Source organism: Lissotriton vulgaris, chromosome 3_1 (assembly GCF_964263255.1).
Source record: "Lissotriton vulgaris chromosome 3_1, aLisVul1.2, whole genome shotgun sequence".
NCBI lineage: Eukaryota > Metazoa > Chordata > Amphibia > Caudata > Salamandridae > Lissotriton > Lissotriton vulgaris.
The window spans coordinates 234,792,545-234,817,667 of NC_141689.1; the positions used below are offsets into that span (position 1 = coordinate 234,792,545).

General features: G+C 43.6%; 1 protein-coding gene across 5 annotated transcripts in view; it reads right to left on the reverse strand.

Annotated features, from left to right (window-relative positions):
- Window positions 1-25,123, reverse strand: part of FDX2 (ferredoxin 2) — a 290,248-nt gene that overhangs the window by 30,806 nt on the left and 234,319 nt on the right. For all 5 annotated transcript variants that reach the window (XM_086960343.1, XM_086960341.1, XM_086960342.1 and 2 more), the window contains one exon: window positions 9,946-10,052. In XM_086960343.1, coding sequence (XP_086816469.1) covers window positions 9,946-10,052 — 107 coding nt within the window. The remainder of the gene's footprint in view (window positions 1-9,945; window positions 10,053-25,123) is intronic.

The following is a 25,123-nucleotide window of genomic DNA, read 5'->3' on the forward strand; positions in this document are numbered from 1 at the left end:
GAGATCTTACGTGCCAGCAGAAGGCTGTACAGGATCCATCAACTTATGCTTATCTAATGATCAGAACCAACCACTATTACTTTAGTCCAACATAAAAACAATTAAATGACTGCATGGAATGGTCTGCTTTGAGCGTACAAGACTTATCCCAATAACTAACAGTAACCAATAACTCTAAACTAACCATTAACACTAGGTTCTGAAGCAGCTTGCTGCCCGGCGTAAAGCGCTTCAACGCCTAGTCAGAGGTATATAAATGCAATGTCAATTTACACGGCACACACAGTATTTATTATGTTTGGGACGCATTCGTTAGTCTGATAATGTGCTGACTAGCTAATCACTTATAAGGTCCCAAAGGCGAGACCTATTGGCTATGCCAATGCTAGTTTAATTTATGGTATGTTAAAAAAGATAAAAATTAAAAAGGTGGGTGACGCCAGGGGAAGGAAAGTCAATTTTTTTGAAGGAAAAAAATAAATAAAAAAATATCTAGAGATTGGTATGGGGACCGATTGCATGGTTCGCTCCGTTCGCGGCAGCTTGTCTGTGAGACAAACACATCAGAAGTTGTCAGGCACTCAAAATAATGGAAAGTAAAATTATTTAAATAAAGTCAGTATTAACTTTAGCTACACACTCCTAGAGAAAATGATATTCCATTGCGTTTTCGTACTACTGCAGGTATCCTGAGCCACCTATCCTCACACAAATAAACCCTAGAAAAACTCACGAAATGCACTAAAGAACACAACTAACCCACGCAGCACGTCAAGCCCACTGCCCACAGGACCCGCGCCAGGCTCATGGTAGTGTAGTGCAGGGAAGTCTCAGTCCGATGCACCCCAAACGCCAGTCTCGCTCAAATTCTTCCCTTTCTCGGAGTTGCCGGTTCTTGTGAAATCACCTGACTGGCCGAGATCATGTGCTGCTTGATTCAGAGCAGCCAATAATGGAGAACAAAACGTGTTGCTCTTGGGAGTTCATACACTTCTGCTTTGTTGGCGTTGGCACTCAGCATTGACAACAAATGAAGAATGTGCTGACAGAGTGACACTACAAAGCACGCAGCATTAGAGGAGTTGAGGGAGGGAGGCCATCACCTTCGCCTTTCAGAAGTGACTTAAGGGTGAGTTCCGAGAGCTTTACTTTCAGCATGAAGAAGTGAAGTGCCATCAACCGCAGGCTGCAAACTGAAGGCTGCAAACTGAAGGGTGGAGCGAAAAACTATTCACGGCTGACTAGTTCACAGCTGACTAATCTCGCATCTCAGAAGAAAAATAAACAAGCATTGGCCGCGCGGCAGTAAAGCCACGCAGAAGTGAAAGTGGCAGCAGAGGAGGGGGCATGGGCGATTTACTTTCCGGAGCGTGCGACCATATGGCGTCACCATATGGCGCTGCGCGCTCCCGAAAGGAAAATCGCCAATATGTGCACGTGTTGCATTGCAAGCAATGCAACGCGTGCACTTCTTTGCTGAAAAAGCTCTGCCGATGGCATTAGGTCCCCTCCTATGCAACGCATGCGCGTTGCGTAAGACTAGACCTTGAAAGGGACAGCTCAGCCTCTTCGGCAACATCTGATAATGGGTGAACATAAACATTAAACAGCAAAAGGCTCAGCACAGAGTCCTGAGGCACTCCAGAAGGGGACAGATGGGGTTTAGAGCTGGCCGTGGAAGAGAAAACCTGAAATGTACGGTTGGTGAGAAAGGAATGGAGCTATTTAAGAGCTAAACCCTCAAGCCCTAAGGATTGTAGAGCTCTCACCAAAATGGATGTATGATTTTACAACGACTGTCTTAACAACGATTTCCTTTACCACGAATGCTAAACAACGAGCAATCCCAAACCACTACTTATTTAACAATAGACTTCCTTAACCACGAAAAATCTATCAATTGCTCATTACCATTTTTCGTCAATGTGTTCTTTGAAATACACATCATTTGACATTTTTTTAAAATGTACTATTTCATTAATTTTGTATTTAATAATCCTTTATTTAACGTATTTTCTATTTAAAACTTTTGGCCACAAGATGGTAGTGTTGCAGCACAATAATCTGTTCAGTCCAGTTCCACACAGGTTGCGTAGAAATCAACACGTTAAAGTTGCATAAAGATATTTTTTAATTATGCTGGATGTTCTTTGGATCTTTAAACGGACCGCTTTTTCTTTTTGCTGCACTTTAAAAATGTTATATTCAAGTAATGATCTTTATACCACGAGGGATGTTCGTGTAATTTCTATTCAGTCTACCTTATTTTTTCTTCAAAACCAACATTTTAAACAATTCTGACGCTTTGCTTCGCTAATGTATGCCTGCTGAATTTCTAAAGATTTAATCGCAACCTTTCTTCTTTTTGATTTTCTGGAGTTGTTTATTTTCAGTGGCTCATTGCAGACCTTTTAATCTTCTTCATAGCCACAGTTTCCGCTTTCCTTGTCCCGAGTGAGTAATAGGGGGCCATGAGCGTGTCTAGTCGTGGGGAGGGGGCGTAGAAGAGACACTCGTGATTTTTGTCATCCTGGCAGGATGACATCAGGGACGGCCTTAGGCATGTGCAAGCTGTGCACCTGCACAGGGCCACCAAACCCCAGGGGCCACCACACCAATATATATATCCTTACTATAATAATCCTCTGAGGATGGATACATATTTGTGTGGTGGCCCCTGGCAGGGATTTGGTGGCCTCTGGCTCTGTTCCACTTCCAAACACCCTAACCCCCCTCTTCACTGGCCTCCCGCTCGGCCCCGCCTGGACTCCCTCTTCCGGGGCCCCCTACCTACGCTCCCTGCCCAGGGCCACCATGAGCCTAGAGCCGCCCCTGATGACATGAGCGTGTATGGTCGGAGAGGGGGGGGGGGGGGGGGGGAAGGAGGGCGGGGGGGGGGGGGGGGAGAGACTCGTGGTTTATGTAAGTCGTGGTTTATGTAAGTCGTGGTTTAGGTAGTCGTGGTTTAGAATTTGTCGTTGTTTAGAATTCGTTGTTTAGGCAACTTGTTGTAAAAACATCGTTGTTTAGGATGTTTCCCCACCAAAATTGTATGAGACACCATATCTAATGCGGCGCTCAAGTCCAGTAAAATAAGAGCCACTGTGTCACCAAGATCCAGCCAGTGAAGCAGCATTTCGGTGACTCCTAGCAGAGTAGTTTCAGTGGAGAACCCAGTTCTGAAACAAGATTGAGAAGTATGAAGGAAGTTCTGGGTCTCAACAAAAGAAAACAACTGGGAGTTCAAATGTTTTTCAAGGATTTTGCAAAAGGCTGGGAGCAGAGAAATAGGGTGAAAGTTGGATGGTTCAGTAGGGTCTGCATTGGCCTTTTTTCTAAAAGAGGGAGCACCATGGCATGTTTGCATTCTGAGGGGACCACGCCCTCCTATAAGTAGGCGTTAAGGAGATCCATAATTGGCGCACGTATAGGTGGCTCAAGCTGTTTTAACACTGAAATAGGGAGCAAGTCGCACGGGGAGCCAGATTTATTTCCCAGAAGCTGGTTGAAGGAGTGCACTTCCAAAAGGGACCACGCTTCCAGTCTGTTGATGGATTTAATATTAATATTAGACTCCAGCAACAAAGCACTAGTTGCCTTGGGGGTGAGGACGGCTGGGTGGGAAGTAGCTGACAGATTATTACTGGATAGTGCTGAATATATTGTCTCGACTTTGCTCACGAAGTAGTGGGCCAGATCGTCACATTGCATTTCATTTAAGACTAGAGGGGTAGTCTGATTTTCCGATCCGGATAGTTTTTTAACCACCTTAAAAAGTGTCTTAGAGCATTTCTGAGATTGAGGAATTTTGAGTGAAACATACTCAGCACGAGCTGTTCTGCTGAGAATATGATAGTCCCTTATGGCCTTTTAATAGGCCAATTTGGCATCAGACATATATTCTTTCCTCCATTGTCTTTCTAGAGTTTTACATCTCGCTTTTTCACTCTTGAGTCTCTCAGTAAACCATGGGGCTGGTGGCCGATGATTACAGAGCAGTTTGTTAGATAATGGAAGGAGGTATCTACAGATTGTAGAATCCAACTTTGGATAGCCCAAAGATCCGTAGTTGCTATCTGTTTGATAGCAGGTGTGCTGTTGGCTAAGGATTTGTTTAAAGCTCCGTGTTACATCCTATCTTTCCTCTTCCTATTAATTATTTATTATGCTTGTATGACATCACCCTGTTCTTCTGATGTCTTCCCTGCATGTTATGTTTTGATTCCAACCTCACCTGTATTCTAGAAGGTTTAGTGTAATGAGTCAGTTGTACTTTGGATTTTGATCTGTGTACTTGCTGATGCTGTGCTGGACATTAAACCTACTCATTTTCTACAAATGCTTCCTGATTAATTTCAACATATTTTGGCGACGAGGGAAAAAACCATTCTACACTCCTGTCATCTCACCAGCACAGGTACGGAGTGTCTATTTTAAAAAAAAAAAAACTTTCTTCTAAATGTGCTCTGATTGCACCAGCGGCAGTTTCTAATTTACAAAATTGATTATATGTGCTTTAACAGCACCTGCGGCTGTATTATTTTATTATAAGTTTGGATTACCATGGATTACCCTTTTTCTACTGTTCCTGTGTTCATCTTCCTTTCATGAGAAAAAAACAACATCTTTACCACATCGTGCTTGTTTTAAACTAAACTCCTCGCACTCCTTCAAACCTTTTTTTCCTGTGACTTTCCCACTTCGAAATACTTAATTTTGTACCTTTCGTCTATTTTCAAACGGACACCGCCATCTGCATTATTTAATCGGTACACGAGCAGCCGCTGCCATCGCTCGCAAGCAGCTGCTCTCCTCGAGCTTTGTTATGATCGATTGCCAAGGATACGGCACGTCATTGCTGTGATCAGTTGCCAAGGATACGGCACGTCGTTGCCAAGACATTACATCGCACGCCTGCCTACGCGAGTTGTTTCTTCTGCTGGCGTCTTCACAACAGCGCGTCATCACGCATTTGCACAGCGCGTCATAACGTCGGCGGCCATTTTGGGTTGCCAAGGCTACGGAAACCAACAATACACGGAGCTCCGACAACGAGGCACAATTTACTGTCTTTTCGACTATTTTGGACACAAATTTTCACACGGCAAGATTATTAACTACAATTTCATTCACATTTAACTTATTTTAGTTTATTATATAGGAACAGGATTTTTCATATTTCGTTTTCTTACAGTCTATTTCCAATTGTTCATTTTATCTGATATTATTAATTGAGGTACTTTAAATTAGCTCTTATATATTGTTTTATTGCCTATTATTACAATTAAGTATGCAGTTCGACCCCCCAGCGAAATTTCTTCAAACTAAGGGTGATCCTCCTATGCCATGGGTAAGATGGAAGGAGGAGTTCATCACATATATGAAGGCAATTGATGGGGAACGCATGGGAGCAGAAAGGAAGAAAAGTATTTTCCTTCATTGTTTAGGATCAGAAGGTCAGGTTATCTTTAGGTCCTTACCTCAAGTTACAGTACAGAACGATGGTAGTGGTGACAATCTAAATGTGTATAACGAAGCCTTATTACGTATAGAGAAAAGATTTAAACCTGTCACCAGTATTGCACTTAATCGTTTTAAGTTTTATACAAGAGAACAAAAGTCTGATGAAAATTTTGATGATTTCCTCACAGGTTTGAGATCATTATCTATACATTGCAATTTTGGGATGTTAACAGATGAAATGATCAGAGATCAAATCATAGTGCATGTTAAGAATAAAAAAATACAGGAGAGATTGTGGGTGTTGGGTAATCCATGTTAACTGAGGCCATTTCAGAAGCTAAAGCTTTAGAACAATCTGAAAAATGGATGGAGGTTGTTAAAGATAATGCTAATAAGAAAGCCACAGAAGAGGAAATATGTAATGTTAAACTCAAGAACGATAGTCATATGCAACAAACCTATCAACGTCCTCAATCTTCACGTTTTCAACAAAATTACAGAGGAGGTTTCAATAGAAATTTTCAGGGAATGTTTGGTAGTACGTCTGTGTGTTATAGATGTGGAAATAGATCACATTTAGCTTCTTTCCCTGGATGTCCTGCTCTCAATAAGGAATGTAGGAATTGTGGTAGAATGGGACACTTCACCAGTGTTTGTAAAGATGTCAAACGGAATACCACACCCTCTAAGGGAGCAGTTTCTTTTCTCACTTGTAATGAAACCACTCACAATAGCAATTCACAAGATTCATTACAGGGAACAGACATGATAGACAAGGGTTTTGTTGTCTCTATAATCGATATTGTTCCGGCACACATTAAAAAATCACCAAATGCTGATTTTATCATATGTCAAGTTAAGTTATCCTTAATGGTAGACTCAGGATCGCCATGGACAATTATGACAGAACAGTATTTGTTTGAAAAGTTAAGTGATCATCTTTGTATTAGTAAGTTGGAACAACCAGACATTATGGCCGTTAGTTTTGAAGGACATCATATTGAAGTTGAAGGTTATTTTGAGGTGTCCATACACTTTAAACACAGATCTGCTGACATAAAGCTCTACATTGCAAAAAAAGGTGTTAATGTCCTGGGTTGGCGTGACCAATATAAGCTAGGTATCATACTAAATCCCAGAGCTAAGGAACCAGTTATGTTATGTGATGATGCACTTTATAACCAAGTAGCCACAGTAGAAGATAATTTTAAGATTGATGGTGAAGAACAAAAACTTGTCAACTCTTTTAAAAATGTTTTTTGTGACAAATTGGGGAAGTTAAAGAGTTTCTCACACAAGATTGTGTTGAAAGACAATGCCATACCAGTGAAACAAAAAATAAGGGGTGTACCTATTAGTGTGAGACAAGAACTAAAAGACATGTTAAAAGAATTGTCAGATGAGGGAATAATTGAAACTATTGAGTCAGCGGAGTGGGTTTCCCCCATAGTTTTAGTCCGCAAGCCTGATCAAAAATTAAGAGTGTGTGTAGACCTTAGGGCGCTAAATGCTAATATTGTCATAGACTGTCACCCTTTACCCAATATCAACGAAGTAGTATCAATGTTTGAAGGTGCAAAAATATTTTCAACGTTAGATTTGCGTTCAGCGTACCATCAGATTGAACTTAAAGAGGAATCTAAGAAACTGACAGCATTTATTACACCGTTTGGTTTATATCAATACACTAGAATGCCTTTTGGCCTGGCGTCAGCCGCGTCAGTTTTTCAAAGAGTCATGTTTTTGATTTTCAGAGATTTAGATGAGTATGTTAAATGCTTTCAGGACGATATTCTGATTTTTTCAAGGAATGAAAATGACCATGTAGGACATCTCTATGAAGTTTGCAAAAGGTTAGAAGAGCATGGTCTTACCTTAAAAGCCCATAAATGTAAACTGTTCCAACGTTCAGTTGAATATCTAGGACATACCTTATCTGGAGATGGTATTATTCCCAAGAAAAATAATGTTGATGCGATACTCAAAGCACCATCACCTGTTAATAGAGATCAATTACTGTCTTTCACAGGAATGTGTGAATACTATAGCAAATTTGTGCAGGGTTTTGCTACCAAAATGGAACCTCTGCGAAGTTTGTTGAGACAGAATGTGACGTATGTCTGGTCTAAGGAACAACAGGAGGCTTTTGAGTTAATAAAAAAGGATATTGTCAATGCCCCCACGTTGAAACCTTTCAGGATGAAGAAAGAATGTGTTATAACTGTAGATGCTAGTCTATATGGCCTAGGGGGTGTTCTGTCACAGAGAGAAGGTAAAGAGGAGTGGAACGTAGCTTTTGCTTCTCGCACACTCAATGACTGTGAAAGGAGGTATGCAGTGATCGAGAGGGAGCTTCTTGCATGTGTGTGGGCTGTCGAACATTTTCGTTTGTATGTCTGGGGCTGTAGATTTGTTCTGCGGACGGATCATAAGCCGTTAGTTAATATCCTATCTACTGGCGGGGGATGGAATTCGACTGCCAGAATTGCAAGATTGTCATCCAAGTTACAGGAGTATAATTTCAGTACGGAATATGTCCCAGGTAAAAAAAATGTTACAGCGGATTTTCTTTCTCGACTTCCATGTAAACAAGATGACGTTGATGTCATAAGAGAGGTTGATTTTTCTGTATCTATTACTGATGTATTGGGTGATCAGTTTCAAGAGATTACTGAGGAGAAGTGGAACAATTGCATTAGTGAAGATGATAAGTGGAGCACCCTCAAAAAATTTGTGATGGAGGGTTGGCCCAAGAAAAATGTGATTATGGAGGAGTTATTGCCTTTTGCTAAGGTTGCAGATGAGTTAGAAATGGAGAATGATTTTTTGTTTAAATCTGGGAAATGTGTTCCACCGCAGGGTATACATGACATGATTCTCAAATTGGCTCACAAGACACACCCAGGTATATCGTCCATGAAGAGATTGATTAGGACCTTTTTTTGGTGGCCAGGAATGGATGCGTACATTGACAGAACAGTAAGGGAATGTACCGAGTGTATATCAAGTGAAAAGATGCTCAGAACTAATGTTCCACCTTTAAAGGTGACAAAATGGCCAGAGGTGCCTTGGAAAAAATTAGCTTTCGACATTGCGGGACCTTTCAAGAACTTACCAGAGAATTCACGTTTTGCATTGGTGTTAATTGATTTCCATTCAAAGTGGCCAGAGGTGAAGTTTGTTCCCTCTGCCACCACTAATGCTGTTATTTTGTTTTTCAAGGAGATTTTTGCTCGAGAGGGCTGCCCTTCTATTCTTGTAACGGACAATGGTGTCCAGTTGAAATCATTAGAGATGGAAAACTTTTTGAAAGGACATGGTATAGTGCACAAATGTACATCTTTGTATGAACCGCATGAAAACGGTCAAGTAGAAAGGTTCAATAGGGTGTTGAAATCTTACATTGCTGATGTCATTAATACACGTGGAGAATGGTTGAGTGAGTTGAGAGAGAGGTTGTGGGTTTATCGAATTACGCCTCATTCCACGACTTGAATTAGTCCTTTCAAATTATTGAAGGGTAGAGATCCAGCCTCCAAAATTTGTCCATGGTGGCTTATGGATAAATGTCAAGATAAATTATCAACTAGGGAATGTGTACATGACACGGCTAAAAGAGTTGAAGAGAAACAGAACAAGACCATGTGTTGGTATAACAAAAAATGGAATGTCAAAATGCATGATTTTGTTGTAGGGGATTGGGTGCGAATTAAAAAACCTGGTTTAATGACTAAAGGTTCCTCTAAGTTTGGTAGACCTATACAAGTTAAAAAAGTGTTCTCTAATTCTGTTATTACTCAGGATGGTAAGTTATGGAACACTAAAAGAATTGCAAAATGTAACCGTGCTGCTCATGGTGCCGGTGCTAAGAATTTACCGTGTTCTGATATTTCAGGGCAGAGTAATCAAGACACCATCGCCTCAAGGATCAAACGTGATGTGCGGGTCACAAATAGGCCTTTGAAATATAGAGACTATGTTTAGTGTATCTTTGTTATGGAAAAGGGGGATGTGTTACATCCTATCTTTCCTCTTCCTATTAATTATTTATTATGCTTGTATGACATCACCCTGTTCTTCTGATGTCTTCCCTGCATGTTATGTTTTGATTCCAACCTCACCTGTATTCTAGAAGGTTTAGTGTAATGAGTCAGTTGTACTTTGGATTTTGATCTGTGTACTTGCTGATGCTGTGCTGGACATTAAACCTACTCATTTTCTACAAATGCTTCCTGATTAATTTCAACACTCCGACATCGAGCTTTGCCCAATTTCTGACTTTGGACTTACGTTCCGTCAAGGCTGCTGGGACGTTGTTGTTTTCAGCAGATGCACCTTTGTAATTTCGACCCACTCTTATAATCAAAAGCTTAGTGCTTTAGTCCCCTTAGAAATAACCATTTTTCCAGCTATTTAATTTAAAAATTTCACCTTGGGCACATAATAAAAATAAAAACAAAAGGACTACAAATGATCACATACCTTCCAATTCAATTTCATACCTATGTGCCAGGTACAAGACATTTTCTCCTAGTTTTCCCCTCACTGGAATTCGTTGTCCAGAACGATCTACAATAACGACATTAATTCTAGGAAAGGAAATATAATTCTTGTGTTAACATCAATCACATTTATAGCACCTCTGGCTAGATATTTCTGAATTCCTGGAACACACATTTACCATATGGACTTTTGCTAGCGAGCATTTTAAGTTTACAACACAACTTAGTTGTTGAAATCACTTGTGAGACAAAAAGACTGGTCTTAAGTTTGGTATCAAGGATCTTCATCAAACATGTTTCTGCTTGTGACTGTATACCAATTATTGGGTGGTGGTAGTAATGTGAAATGGCTGCATCAATCTACATTTACTATAAAAGGTAACAATAAGATACATTTGTTTCTCTTTGGGAACAAGGAGTGCTTTGTATTATGCTTTGGAGTAGGTAGTGCCGTGACAATTGGTGTCATGCATGCATCGTACATGTGTAAAGCCCTGTATTCAACACTAAAATATGCTGGAAAAGGAATTATGGAAAAAGTAGAGTCCAGCAAACCTTACAAAGTTGCATTGCATGAAACTGTAAATTTAAGTCACTGGGTAATCAGTCACTCTCCTGGCAAACAAGTTTATATTTTTTTCCTGCACAAACACTTGGTAGCTGTATCATTTCCCGGTAAAATAGGTAAAACAAAAAAAATAAAGAAAAAATCTATACCCTATTTGTGTTAAGAAACCTACTGGAAACGTTATCTTCACATTTCTAGAAAGCTCAACAACCTTGTGTAGCTCTTTAAAATAAGCTGGATGCATTATGTTACCCAGGAAAATCAGTGGAAAATACTGAGGAACAAAAATATGATTTTTACTGATAAAAACACGCTTATTTTGTTTCAACAACTACAAAAAGATTACTATTTTTACTAAAAATAAACATTGTTTCCTGTAAAGTAAGTGAAACATCTGAACTAAAGTCTTTTGGATTTTTCTCTTGATAGTTCAGATTTATTTGACCGAAAAAGACTAAAATAGGATGCTTTTCAAACTTTTTATGACAGCCCATGTAATTTCTGAAAGTATAGTGTTTTTCCATAAACAATTCTAAAGTCAATTGGGAATTTGCTGTTAGAAGGCTATTGCTTGGGCCAAGGTCCTTAAATGAGAAAGCAGATGGTTAGTGATCTACATAAGCACTATGGTGCACAGTGCTCAGCACTCTCCTGAATCTCTGAATGTTTGTTTGCTTTAGAGATGGATGCATGCCTTGCAGCTTTAGTATCTTTCTGCCAGGCCTTTACCACGTAAGTGGCTATTGGTATGTTGCTAGTGAGTTGAACTTTTTGGAGGTAGTCTTTTCATCAGAAGTAGCACATGAGCAATGCACAGAATTCTCAGATTGTTTGCTCTAACAAAGAGCAGTACACGGCATTCAAGACAAGTGCAGTATGGCCTCTTCATTTTGTTGAAAAGAAGTCAAGTCAAATTAAAATCCCTAGTTCTTTACCTTTTTTGTTGGGGTAGGTGGAAAATGGGCCTTAGACCTGTTACCTCAGGTCCATGAGGAATGCTTTGGTCCTTTCAATTCATTCTAGTGAGCCCCATCTGTTTTTTTGTTGTTGTTTGTTTTCTTTTGTTATAAACGTGGATGAAGGATTTGGGTATTCCCTGAATCATAAGAGCTTAAGGGTTATAGTTACTAATAATTTTAAATCTAGGGCAATAAGGAAGCCCTCTCAGATATGCATTGGGGCCTATAGTTGTACTGATAGTTGAGCATTTATCCCACAGGATTCACAAATTGTGTTTGACATGTGAGCTTACTTGCCAGTATCTCACAATGGTACAGGATGTCTGAGCTGGGGTAAGCTGTCGTTTTAAGAAGGGAAGTCATTATGGTACGTTAGAAAGCTGAAAAAGATGTTCAGTGCCTCGTGGTGTCTAGTAGCAGCATGTCGACATTATAGAGAACCTGATACCACAAAACTGTTTTTCCAGATTTCTTCCATGCAATTTCCATAAAATCTGCACTATTTCTGTCATACCTACAAGAAATGTGTGCGAGGGAAATCAGGCAATTTCACACAAATCTGATTTGACCCTTGCAGATGGAAAGCCTAAAAAGAGCTTACCTTATAACAAAGTGCAAACTTCACCAATCCTTTTATCAAACCAGTAAGAATTAAAAACTCAGGCAAACGACTGATGACATAATAGAGTATAAAGTGAAAGCACATATGTGCTCTATGTGTAAGATACTTTACATGAGAAGTTACGTTAATCAAAGGATGGATGGGTTTGCACAGTTTATTAACGTATCTGGTTTCATTAGAAGGATTGCGCAACAACAAAGCATTCACTGGGGTTCTGAGGACACATTGCATCTTCAAGTTAGGAGTCTCTGTGAGTAATGATCCAATGACGATGCTGAATGTTACACAATATTCTTCAAAGTGCCCCTCAACAAGATGGAGGACAGATTTCAGCTTTTGGTGGAGCGTGTTGTTGCTAAATGTGTAACTATCATAAAGAAAATCTGGCCATTGTCCCACGAGTGAGGAAAGCACGAACAGGAGGCCGACGGTTCTCTCTGAATGTGTCAAACAAATGGAATGCTCTCCCTAGAGAACTCCGAATGGAACCGGATCATTTGAAATTCAGAAGAGCACTTAAAACCTTTCTGTTCCCTACCACCCTCTAACCTTGCTTTGCTTGAGTTCACCAGGTTCAGATTAGGATTAGCGCTGGGACGCTCCAGGGCAGCCATGCGCTCTACAAGTCCAAATCAAATCAAATCAAATCAAATCAAAGAGGATCTTTTCAAATGAGAGCTTGGGGCAGGGCATTCCATTATCTTCGCGCCCAAGTCTTACTCATGCTTGACACCACATGCCCCGCCAAGTTTCTGTCTCAAATGCCAATATAACACGAAGAATCCAGCATTTAAAAAGGTATTGGAGATACCAGAGTGGTAAACATGACGATGTGTGTCAGCATAGGGGCAATGTACTGGTTGGGGGCATGGGGAGGACTTGAAGCCTGCTGGGGCAGACATTGAGCCTTCTAGGGGAAAATGGACGTAGCCTTCAGAAAGCAATAGGAAACTGAGGGGTCTAGAGGACAACAGGTTCAAGCAGGCTTCTGGAGGCAACAAACTTCCACTGGCTTAGAAGGAAACATGTAGAATTATTACAAATTTGTCACAAATATTTTAATAATTGGCGCTCTTCCTGCATGGCTATTTATGTTTAGTAGTGTGGGTGGATTGGAATATTTGTAACTACAAATGTTACAATGTTACTTGGCACACAGCCTGTTGTTCGTCCGTCATGTTCTAAGGACGACCATCACCCCCCTACCACTGCATACGGCCTTAGGCTCTGGGCCCTCCACCAGTGACCAGGTCCTTTCAACTTTTATCTTAACTTCTTGTTAGAACTGCAATTCCACACATTAGAGCCTTACTGAGCTTGGACCCAGCGACTGGAACCAAGGTTCCTTCGACAAAAAACATATAAATTTTAACATAAAACGGGCTGAGGATTAGGATGTACTCACCCTGCCCCTTTATATTGCCTTACTCACTTTTTTCAGGACTCCGGGACTGAGTCCCCCCCAAGTCCTGTAATGGTGGCTGCAACATTTCTAGCACATGTTGTGTATATATATATATATATATATATATATATATATATATATATATATATATATATATATATATATATATTCACTGAAAAAAACATAGGTTTTAGGGAAAGTTATAGTTAGTTGGACATTTCACTCGTACAAAACCAATTCCCCTGTTCAGCTAACTATAACTCGCGCCCCCGCAATGCACTGCTGATGACGTCACATATTACATCACTCATGACATGGTCAGTGAATCACTGATGACATCTCAAATGACATCACTGATGACATCATCCAGTGACTGTGTTTCAGTGAAGTTTGAATATGTTTATTATATATAGGGAAAGACGTATTGAAGAATGAGTGGGTGTATAAGTGTCTGAATGGATGATTTAATAGGTGCGTGACAGTCTATAAGTGAGTGATTAAACCTATCTTACTGAATGCATGGGTTAGTGACTAAACTGTGTGAATGTCTGTATCAGTCTGATGGTGTGTAAGCAGCTGCATGGGTTTATGAATAGCTACATGAGTGTCTATATGATATTATTATTGATTGGTTGTCTGAGTATCTGTATGGGTGCCTGAGTGTTTGTGTAGGTGGGGTGTGTGTGAATCTGTGAGTCGATGATTCACTGGGTGCATGGTTTCAAGAGTGCATCTGTGATGGACTGTATGAGTGGGTGAGTGTGTGTATGGGTTTGTTAGTGAGTGAATGTATATCTTGGTGGTACATGTGTGAGTAACTACATATGTGAAAGGCAGTGTATATGTGTTTTAAGAGTATATCCTTGGGGGCCAACGTCCCAAACTATTACCTCCAGTCAGTCCCACACAGCAGCACGGGTAAATACGCGTACCAGGCCACGCCCACTTTGCCCACCACTCTACAAATGCGCTCCCTGGCGCGCTCTTGGATGGGGATTGAAGTCCCCTTCACTGCTGGGGGTCATTAGGGGCCAACTTGCCTACCTGGGGAGGTGGTGGTCCCCGGGGCATGTGGGGGGGGGGGGGGGGGCTCGAGCCTCCCCCCCCCCAGGTGTATGTTTAAAAAAATAAAAGCCCCGGGGGTGGTGGCAGCAGGGGGGGGGGGGCGTGTGCCCCCGCGATAATTAATAAAAGCCCCCGGGAGTGGCGGTGCTCGGGGGCCTTGAAAGCCCCCCACTCATTAAAAATAAGAAGCGTTGGTTGGTGGCGGTCCCCGGGGCTACAGGGGGGGGGGCAAATATTGATGGAAAGCCCCGGTAGTGGACGTCGCCAGGGCCTTCCTGCTGGGCCCCCGCAATTACATTATTGAATGCCCCCGGGACTTGGCCCACCCGGAGGCTAAATAATAACTAAGCGCGGGAGCCCTCGCTATTTTTTTAAAAACAAATTTGCCCGAAATTCGGGCTGGGTGCGAGAATCTCACAGATTAAAAAAAAAGATATGCTTTTTTGGGCCCTGGGGGCCCATGTGGGGCCCCCTGAGTAGGCCTAGGGGGTCAGGGTGTTTCTACCCTCCCCCGTTTCTTGTTTTTCACGTTTGTTTTTCTCTTTTTTTGTGGCTCGGTTCAAGATGGCTGCCGACACTTCCTGGTTTGCAGTGTTGACAGCCAATTAGAATAAAGCTTGTGGTCGGGAGGGTAAGCGATCCACCGTGCCTCTATATGTCAGAGCTTTTATTTTTTTATTTTCTCAGCAACTACTGAACGGATTTACACAGTATGTCTATACAGTGATTTAGACCGTCTAGCATTGGTTATTTTTATTTTTTTTTAAAAACCTTTATTTCGATAAAAGCAATACAGTTGCGGGCCTACAGACACAGGGGCCGGCCGTTGCTAAAACGGAAACCCAAAATTGAATCGTTACACAGCTCTTCAGCCGACAGCCCGGGGGCCCGGCAGCGATTCCGCATATTAGTCTGAAAAGTCCTGTGGTGGTAAGCAGGATAAATTAAAGGTTTCACATTTTACATATATATATAAATAACAATAAAAAATAAACTGAAAAAACTAGCGAGGCAAAAGAAAAACTATGCAGTGAGTGTCCATCCCGGGGGGGTGGGGGGGGGAAGCCGTATCGGAAAATGATATATGCAGTATACAGAGATGAAATCTTGGGAAGGGGGAGGGGGGGGGGGGGCGAGTGAACACAGCATCAGCAGAAGTACGCACCAAACAAGGAATGTGCGGTTACGGGGACAGAGGTATTTCAGGGACGTCCACAAGAGGAGGAGTACAGATCTCCCCGCGGTATAGGTTCCATTGGTTCCATATTCTCCCCCACTTCCTGGGTCTACCACGAGCAACATATACAGTTTTTTCCCTAAACATGCACCAATCCATGTTTTATTTCCAGGCTGAGATCAGAGGTGCTCTTTGGGATCCCCATAGTTGAGCTATGTCCCTTTTAGCTATCATATTACCAAGGGTAGCCCATTGCATCTGTGCCACATTATAATCGTTTGGTTCCCATACATTCAGTAAACAGCGTCTGGCCTCCGGCAACAACGAAACTCCCGAAACCTCTTCCATGACAGCATGCACACGATTCCAAAACACCACCGCATCCGGGCACTCCCATATGATATGAAGGAAGGTAGCAATCAAACCACACCCGCGCTTGCACAACCCATCCACAGAATAACCCATACGCAGAAGCCGTGGACCCGTGATATAGATACGATGTAGGATTTTTAATTGCCCCAGCCGGAGACGGGCCGGAATCGCGACCTCTTTAGGAGAAGATATCGCAGCCTGCCAATCTTCATCGTCCAACTCCAGTCCATCGCCGGTAAAGCACCCCGAAGCTGCAAAAGCAAATCCGATTGATCGTTAATAAGTTTTTTGTATATTAGGGAAATAGTGCTATCCGGGACGTGTCCGTCAAGCACTCTATCCTCGAGAGGAAAAGACTCTGGGATAACGGTCCCGGCCTGTGAAAACCAAACCAAGCGCGTGACGGATCTGTATATAACGGAAATGCTCCTTATCACTAAGCGCATATTCCGATTTAAGCTTGTCGAAAGTCTTGCCCCTGTTCTTGACCCAGAGATCCCCTACCCTACTACTACCAATGAGGTCCCACTTCTCGAAGCCTTTCGTAGTCCAAAGACTGCCCAATCTCTCCACAGCGTAGAGCGGGGTCGCTCTAGTCAATCTGTCCGACCACCCCATAGCTGCGTTTGCGCTACACCACACCCGCACCGCGACCCCGGTGGGCCCAGTCAGTTTCTTCCCAGTCGATCTGGAGTATAGCGCCCTGTTATAGTTCCCTCCTGGCAGCTGCCATTTGTCCATTTCAAATGCAGGATTTGGAACGGGGCCGTACATTGCATGATTAATTGCACTTAATTGGGATGCCCAGTAGTAACGTTTAATGTCAGGCAGCGCGATGCCCCCATCGTACCAGGGCAAAGTCAACTTCGCTAGGGCAATGCGAGGACGCCCGCCCCATATCAACTTCCTCTGTAGGCTCTCAATCTCGCGAAAGTAACTGGCGGGTACAAGATCAAGCGTATTTTGGATGGCATACAGGAATCGGGGTAGGGACATCATCTTGAAAAGAGCTGCCCTTCCGACCGAGGACAGCGGCAGGCCGCACCAAGCAGTCACGTCGGATTTAAGCCAGAGAAGCGGGGGAAGCAGGTTCCGTTCATACCGAGCCGCGGGGTCTAGTGATATGAAAATCCCCAGATATTTAAAACCGGCATGTGAGATCGGTATCGGGCAGACACGTGGCAAGGGGGGTACTTCCCCGGTGAGTGAATAAATACTAGATTTAGCCCAATTGATCACTAGACCAGAGTTCTTCCCAAACAGACTGAGTACATCAAACAGTACCCCCAGTGACTTCCGAGGGGAAGTAAAATATAGCAGAATGTCGTCTGCATATAGCGATATGCGGTCTTCAAAGTCAGGGGACCACCTAATGCCTTTGAGCGACGGTTCTCACGGCAGCCAAGCAGCAAGGGGTTCTAAGGCAAGCGCGAAGAGCAATGGAGATAGAGGGCACCCCTGTCGCGTACCCCTCCCAAGAAAAAAGGATTCCGAGACTCTACCGTTAACCACCACCTGAGCCAACGGTTCCTCATATAGGAGCTTAACCCAATCGATGAACCCGGGGCCAAAATCTAATTTCACGAGGGCCGCCCACAAATATGGCCATTCCACAGTATCGAAGGCCATCGTGGCATCCAAGGAGACCAAGATGGCCGGCTCGCGCAACGACTCCGCTCTCGCCAGGACGCCATGAAGATGACGCAGGTTGAGCGCGGTGTTTCGATGGGGAATAAACCCAGACTGATCCGGGTGTATCAGGTTGCCGATCACCTTTATCAGCCGGTTTCCCAGTAGTTTTGCCAAGATCTTAGGTTTGGTGTTCAAGAGTGATATCGGTCTGTACGATGCACATAGGTCCCAGGGTTTCCCTTCTTTGTGAATAAAAACAATAGACGCTAGTCCCTGATCCCGGGGAGGGGATCCGACATCTCGCGATTCTAGAAACATCTGACGAATGTGCAGCGCCATTTTGTCAGGACACAACTTATACAGTTCGATGGGGATGCCATTCGGGCCCGTTGCTTTCCCCGAGCGGATGGAGCGGATAGCGAGCGCTATTTCATCGTTAGAAAATTCCGCCTCCATAAGCTCTTTGTCCGAATCAGACAAGCTAGGCAATTAGATATCTCTAAGCAACAAGTGCGAGTCCTCCTCCGGTCTGTCTGAGACCGGTGCATACACCTTTTGGAAGTGGTGTGTGAAACCCTCCACTATCTCAACAGGATCCACAACCCGCACTCCATACGCTCTCTCAACAACAGGCACAACACGATTCAGTCTTTCCCTTTTATCCAACCAGGCGATCAGTTTCCCCGCTTTATCTCCAACATCATACAGACGCCCCTGTTGCTCACGACTCATTGCCTTGGCCGCATCAGTTACCAGACCTCTATAATCAAACTGTTTGAGGGCTAAAGCGTGCAACCTGTCCTGTGTAACTCCAGATTGCAGCTCTTCTTCCAATTCGGTAATTTCAGTCTCCAGTCGTACAACCTCCTCATTCTTACTTTTCTTTGCACTAGCAATCAATGACCGAGTTTGGCCACGGATTACCATCTTGAAAGCCTCCCATAGTGAAATGGAGGAAGACACCGACCCTACATTTTCAGCAAAACTTTTCAGACTTAACCACACCAGCCCTGGTTTTGGGATTGCGAAGGTGCCAGGGATTAATCGGAGCCACTCGACCCTCCGCTCCCAGCTGTATATCAATAGAGAGCCAAAGTGAGGAGTGGTCCGAGATACCCCTGCTAGGTGTCTAACTTCTCTCACCGAGACGGCCTGCACCGCCGGTACAAGAACATAATCAAGCCTAGAAAGGCTCCCTTGTGCGCCCGAATGAAAGGTGTATTGTGCCGGTCCGGGGTGCAGCAGCCTTCAACAATCCACCAGACCCAGTGTTTCCAGGAAGTCACCCAGCCAAGATTGCGATCTCGCGAGATGCCTGAGGGGGGCTGCGGTCCTCCCTACCACAGACAACAGAATTAAAGTCACCACCCACAACCAAAATACCTTCGGGGAGCCCCAATACCACTTTTCCCAAATCAGAAAACGTCATAGTTTGTAAACCTGGTGGGACATACACAGAGAGTATGGAGATAGTCTCCCCCTCCCACCTGCCCATAATAGCAGCATATTGTCCCCTATCGTCAAGTATAGTATTGTCTATTTCCAGGGGGGGAGTTCCTGACAAAAACGCCAGCCCCCCTCGACCCAGTAGTGAATCCAGAGTGCGCTACCAGACGATAGCCTCGCCTATTCATTGCATGGCATGTGTTCCCTATCAAATGTGTTTCCTGTAACAACACTACATCAGGGGAAAGACGTTTCAAATACTGCAATACTATCCCCCGCTTTATCCTGTCCCCCAGACCGTTAACATTCCAACTTAGCACCCTCAGCCCCCTACCCCCCATCCCTGAAGTGAAGACAGATTCCCTCCCATAACCAAACGGACACCAAAGTCAAAATATGCAGAAATACATAGCCTCGAAACAAACAAATGTAAAACAAAGTTCCCCCCACCACCCCCAAAGAAATTCTCCGAACACCCCCCCCACCCTGCACCCCTGCGTTAGACCAAAAAGCCACCCCAACTTGCAGTGTGCCTGTCGCCCTAATATGAAACTAATCTACAAAAAGAGAAAAGACCCCCTGAAGGAGGAAGAGTCCCGGTTCCCCACCGCCTCTGGGTATTTACGAATATACATACAAACTCAAAAAGTCATCGAACCACTGCTGCAAAGTCCATACAGCACGCATGCCGTTCGGCACTCACTCCTCCTGCTCCGATGGGCCACCATCGGCGCCCCCCCCAGATTGCTCCGGGCGGACTCGATGCGTTGGTAGAGTATCAAGCCAGTCACTGGCGACCTCAGGCTGGTCAAAGAAGAGCGCACGCTCCTTGTATTCAATGCGTAGTCGGGCAGGGAAGAGCATAGCGTATTTCAAACCCATGTCTCTAAGTCTCCGTTTCAACCCCACGAATCCCATCCGTTGCTTTTGTACAGACTGCGTGAAATCCGGGTAGAAACCAATGGTCACATTCTCAAATTTCGTGGGGCCGTTGGCCCGCGACGCCTGCAGGATAGCGTCCCTGTCTCTAAAGTTGAAAATCCTGGCTATGATGGGCCGTGGAGGGGCGCCCGGTTTATGTTTCCCACCTGGAACTCTGTGAGCACGCTCCACTGCAAAAAAGTTACTAAGGCCCTTGGGGGCCAGATGGTTCAGTATTAGGTCCTCTACAAGGAGATCCATCGTTAATTCAGTGGACTTCTCCGGAACCCCGATGATACGCACATTGTTGCGCCTAGCTCGACTTTCGAAGTCATCCAACCGACTGGCAAACAAATTATTAGAGGACCGCAGATTACAAACTTCTGTTTGAAGGTCGGACACGTCGGTCGTAAGACTGGCGGTCTTAATGTCCAAAGACTTGACCCGCTCATTGGTCTTCGCCAGATCAGTCCTGATCAAGTTGACATCGATAGCCACTGTGTCAATCTTTGAAGCCAATGTTTCGTATTGCTGGCCCATGGATGTCTTCATGCTTGCAATGACGCCCATAACGTCTCGCGGGGTCAATTCTTCCGTCGCTGAGGAGCCATCCCCGGTCTCGTCCAGAGCTTTACCAACACCACTGGGGGATCCTTTTGGACAAGTGTAGCGGTCCATAATGTTGGATTGGATGGCACCCCCTCGGTGCGTAACCTTGGTGGTCCGCTTCTCGCTGTCTGGCTTGCTCGCCATATTGAGCGGCGTGCCCCGGAGTGGCCTTTGGGACCTGGTTTGAATGGCTCCTCACAAATCTGACTTGTAGATTGTAGAGACGAGGGGCAGAGGGCAAGCGTTCAACCAGTGGTAAACCATGGGCCAACAAAGTCAAATGGTGGCTGGTTACAATAGACAAAGACCAAAAACTAAACCGAAAGTACTTCAGGGGCGCACCGGTCGACTTCCACCGGTCGTTGTTGTTCAATTGCCACCTGGGTATTTCGGGTACTCAAGTGCCGGGCTGCTCATCGGTGTAGGCCGCCAAATTTCGAAGTGGAGTAAGTCTGGTTCCCGGCAGCCAAATCGATTGCTGAAAAGAGCTTCTATGTCAGCAGGGTAATATCCATAAGAACCCGTTGTCTATATCAGGATCTGTGACAGGATAGATGCTGGAGGCAGCGAGGGTCTCGGGAGCCCTGTGCTCACGCGACCGTCTTGGATGCACGCTAAGCTCCTCCCCCCGTCTAGCATTGTTGGTAGATGATGAGCGATAGACTTGATATTTCTCAATCACTTTCATCATCTAGCTTATGGCACACCGTCCCTTGTTCTTGTCCCCACATGATCCCATGTGGGGATTAGAGGTGTACCCACATCTTCTCATCTCATCATTATTGAGTCCCCCAAGGAGCCATAGTTTTTAAATCAATAATGTATTTGGATTCCATAATTCGGAGGGCCTTGATCCTATCTCCTCCTCGTTCTTGTCTGTCTGCCTGATCAATACAATAGAAACTGAGGAGGTCCCTGTTACTATGGTGGAACTGAAAGCTAGACTGTCTAAATCACTGTATAGACATACTTTGACATTGCCCATTCAGGACTACACAACTAACCATACAGGGTCATGAATTTATATAAATTCGTAAAAAGGACATCACGCTTTATTAAACATGGGGGCTATATGTCTTTTTCTCATTGCAGAATACTCATGGTATGTCTCAACGGTTAAAAATGACAATTTTCCCTGTTATATTCAAAGCATACATTTATTTTCTATTTTCTAATTTTAATTCTGTGTGTTGTTAGATCATCTGGGGATAATAAGCACTTAAGCACTTTATCTTAATGCCTTTTAACTCTATGAAATGATTAAGTATTCAAACGTGCATTGAGTACCTTTTCTATGTTGTTGTATTTCCGAGGGTGCTCGAAGGGTTGAAATGGCGGCACTGTGTACACATAGGTTGACACTGACGAAGCCGTAAGGCGAAACGCGTCTGTCGGGGGTGAGGGGTTTTCAATAAAACAATTCGTGAAATGGATATCAGTGTGCTTGCTGTTTTTGACTCGATGGAGCCAAAGTGTGTGGATTTGTAAGCGGTTCACCACCTCTGGTTTCAAGCACCCGGGAAATTTGGAGGAGCGGCGGCGGTGAATTCCTGTGCATTAAAAAAAATATATATCTATCTCACTACTATTATAAAGAGAGAATTGTGAACCTTTGAGGCGGGTAAACTCGGGAACCAGAGCGCCAATCCAAACAACCAATACATCATTGGAATTGTCAGGGTCTGCAGAGTGACCTAGGCTATATACCACCAAAAAAAATACGTTCTTTAAAATATATACGTTAAAAAAAAGTAGTCCCTTGGAAGTAGCGCCGGCCGTGTGCGCTAACGACGTGCGGGATGACATCATCAGGAGCCCGGGGAGGATCGGCGGACAGGAGCGCGAGGAGGAGTGGCAGACAGGAGCGCGGGGAGGAGCGGCGAACAGGAGCATGGAGTTTAGCACACAGGACCTTGGGGAGGAGCGGTTAACTTTTTCCGACTGCGGTGTGGGCTGAGGTAGGTGAGAGGCGCCCGCGGTAGGCTGAGGAGGTGGTTGGGGGCCTGGGTTTGGCGGACTGCAGTGGACAGGAGCGCGGGGAGGAGCGGTGAAGTTTAGCGGACAGGAGCGCAGGGAGGCTGTAAGCAAGCCTGATTGTCCCCGGACAACGTCGGGACGGGCTGATATATATATATATATCCAACCATATAGCCCCCTTTCCTCTCCCGATAGGCGCTGCAAAGCGTGGCCGCGTTACTCCTGCGGTTGAGCCCAACCGCTATACCTCACAACAACGATTCCTCCAACTGGAGGAAAGCTTGGAGTCGCAGTGATTCAATCGTAATCCACACAAGAATAAGTTTGTGTTAATTTATTCTTAAACAACTTATAAAGAAACAATAAAGTTACATACAAAGTCACTCCCCCAAGGGGGTATTACCAACACCACAAAACATTTCCGTTGAGCCACGCCCCTGAGAGGATTGTGGGCCTTGTAGTCCATGATTTTACACAGTTGTATTTGTCGCTGGTGAACACGGAATTGATTCTGACATTACATGATCCTTTTTATCAAACGTATTAAGCCTGTGTCTTGGCAGACTTTGTGCTTAACAAATATATGTTTTGTTACCGTGTTACACACTGTTGATGTTGTTGCGTTGTTTTTAGGGTTGGTTTTACCGCCCTCCAGTGGGCAAAGTAGTGTTGTCATAAATCAAGGGATATCAGGCATTTGCCTTCTATATGTTGGGGTGATGGGTTGGTGTTGGCTGTAATCCCAAATTTGTGGGGGAGTTTATGTGACGTTGTGGGGGAGTTTTTTGGGTAGTGCAGGGTAATGTGATTATATTGAAAATGTTAAAAGGTTTTTAAGTGTCTATAAACGGGATTCTGTACAGGATTCTGGTTGAACTTTTGTAATCCTCATAAGATTTACAGGTGTATGTATAATTCCTCCGATTGGTTGAGGCCAAAGGGAGTCATCGTCTTGAAATTAAGGATGTGTCTGGATTAGTTTTGCCGCAGCAGTTTTTCATTGTGACCTCCTCTGTCAGACAAAGTCATTGTTTCTATGCCCCAAAATCGCAGCATTTTCCAATCCCCATTGTGATGGGCCTCCATGTGTTTTGCAACAGCATTGCTCCTGTCTCTGTGTACTGTTGCACAAACGTGTTCTAAGATACGTTTTTTAAGTTCACAAATGGTGCTCCCGATGTATCTTAGTTTACAGGGGCATTCAATCATATAGATTGTATACTGTCTGTTGCATGTTATGCATTCCCTGATTTGCCATACTTTTTTGTTGGGCATTGTTATTTCCGTTGTCGGTTTAGCGATTTCACACGCTTTACAGTTATAGCATTTGATAAAGCCCTTTGTTTTTAACCACAGTTTTTTCCGGGTTGTTCTTTTGTAATGGCTGTGAATTAGTTGGTCTTGTAAATTGTTTGCCCTTCTGTAGGTGACATTTTCCTGCCAATTTATTTTGAGGTCTTCCGACGCATGCTCCTGGTTTTGGTTCCTATTTCCTTCCTCAAAATAAATTGGCAGGAAAATGTGATACATGATGAATTGGTAATCATAAACTTATCATCCCGTCCCCTAAGTACCTATGAAAATTTCCTTCTAAAGTATGGAATCAACTTCTGTCCGACTGAATCAATGGACATGGCACAGACACGCATTGATATATATATAAATATATAAGGAAAATAAAATTGGCTAAAATCTTTCATGAAAATCAGGAAATGGCAAACTACACAAAAATGAAAAAGAAAAAAAGGATGGAAACAAATACTGAAGAACACGGCCTAACCACAACTAACCTACCAGCATTAATGGCCCTTGTAAATCTCGACATAATGGAAGATTGCGATGCAATCACAGAAGAGGAGGTCTGTCCTCAAAAAGGAGCAGGACTGAGTGGAACCCCCCCCCCCTCAAAGTTTTATCCTCAATTACCACAAGATAATAAAATAGACATATTCCAGGAGGCAGTAACAAGGGCGGAAATATTGTTATTCTGGACAAAAAAGACTATATAACTGAAGCCCATTCACAATTGAAAAATAAAAAATATTACAGAAAATTGGATCAGAATCCAACAAAAATTTTCAAAACAAGTCTAGACAAAAAGATCATGGAATGGCAGAGTGAAAATCTGATTGATATTGATGAATGCAAGTTCCTAATGACTGAACATCCGGTAACTGCCACGATCTATTTCTTACCGAAAGTGCATAAGAATCCACTTAAACCACCAGGGAGGCCAATTGTATCAGCAAAGGGATCACTTATGGAACCAGTGGCCAATTACATTGATTATTTTCTTATGCCTTTTGTGTTAAATTTGAGTTCATATTTACGTAATACAACTGACCTATTGAAAAATCTCCAGGAACTCCCATGGCAATCAAATTACATGTTAATTACGATGGTCG